This window comes from Bactrocera latifrons, unplaced genomic scaffold (assembly GCF_001853355.1).
Source record: "Bactrocera latifrons isolate USDA-ARS-PBARC rearing strain unplaced genomic scaffold, ASM185335v1 scaffold_3260, whole genome shotgun sequence".
Classification (NCBI taxonomy): domain Eukaryota; kingdom Metazoa; phylum Arthropoda; class Insecta; order Diptera; family Tephritidae; genus Bactrocera; species Bactrocera latifrons.
Genome location: NW_017536920.1, coordinates 1 through 1,035, shown reverse-complemented (window position 1 = coordinate 1,035; position 1,035 = coordinate 1). Strand labels below are relative to the sequence as shown.

Here is a 1,035-nt window from a genome sequence, read left to right as displayed (position 1 = left end):
TGTTAAAGAGAAAATGGAAAAAGCTTTGGTAATCTGGATAGAAGACAAATCCCAAAAGAGAATACCAGTAGACGGACTTGCTATCAAGCAGACAGCATTAADAATCTATAAACRTATCCAGGAAATTGATCCAGATACATCATCTCAGTCAAAACAACATGCATTTTCYGCAAGTACTGGTTGGATGACTGGTTTTTTAAAAAGACACGCTCTCCACAATATAAAAATTAAGGGAGAAACTGCATCCGCTGATGAATTGGCTGCTAAATAATTTCCCGAAAAACTAAAAAAAATTATTGAAGATGGAGAATATACTCCAGACCAAGTTTGGAATTTAGATGAAAGCGGCSTTTTTTGGAAGAGAATGCCTAGAAGAACTTATGTAGCAAAATCGCAGAAAACAGCCGGTGGTTTTWAAGTAGCAAAGGACCGTATTACGTTGTTGTTTTGTTCCAATGCTTCAGGAGAACGTATTCCTAAGCCACTCCTAGTACATCGTGCCTTAAGACCACGTTCCATGAAAAGTGTAGATTTCAATAAATTGCCTATACACTGGATGGCGAACAAAAAGGCTTGGGTAACCAGTGCAATTTTCACAGAGTGGTTTCAGAAGCACTTCATCCCAGAAGTTAGGCGCTACATGAAAGAAAAATGTCTCGAATTTAAAGTTCTTTTGATTCTGGACAATGCACCAGGCCATCCAGTTTTGGAGCACCCAAACGTACAATTTTGTTTTTTGCCGCCTAATACCACTTCCCTTATACAGCCACTAGACAAGGGGATAATTGCTACGTTTAAAACGTATTACATAAGAAGTTCATTTCATTATGTTGTAGAAAAACTTGATAATTATGAGGAATCATCAGTCATAGATGAATGGAAAAAATTTTCTATAATGGACTGCATTAATGAAGTCAAGATCGCGTTAGATTTATTAAAGCCATCAACTTTGAACTCGTGTTGGAAAAATATTTGGCCAGAATGCGTAAAATGCAAAGATCCTGTTATCGATAATAACGCTGAACTTGCTGATAT

At 36.9% G+C, this 1,035-nt stretch overlaps 1 protein-coding gene across 1 annotated transcript; it reads left to right on the top strand.

The window, feature by feature from the left end:
• Positions 1-32: 32 nt before the first annotated feature.
• Positions 33-1,027, top strand: LOC108971135 (tigger transposable element-derived protein 1-like; the record flags this gene model as incomplete). The annotated part of the gene is made up of 1 exon (XM_018936994.1): positions 33-1,027. A coding segment is annotated over exon 1 (663 nt), but the record flags the coding sequence as incomplete, so codon positions are not given.
• Between the last annotated feature and the right edge of the window lie 8 nt (positions 1,028-1,035).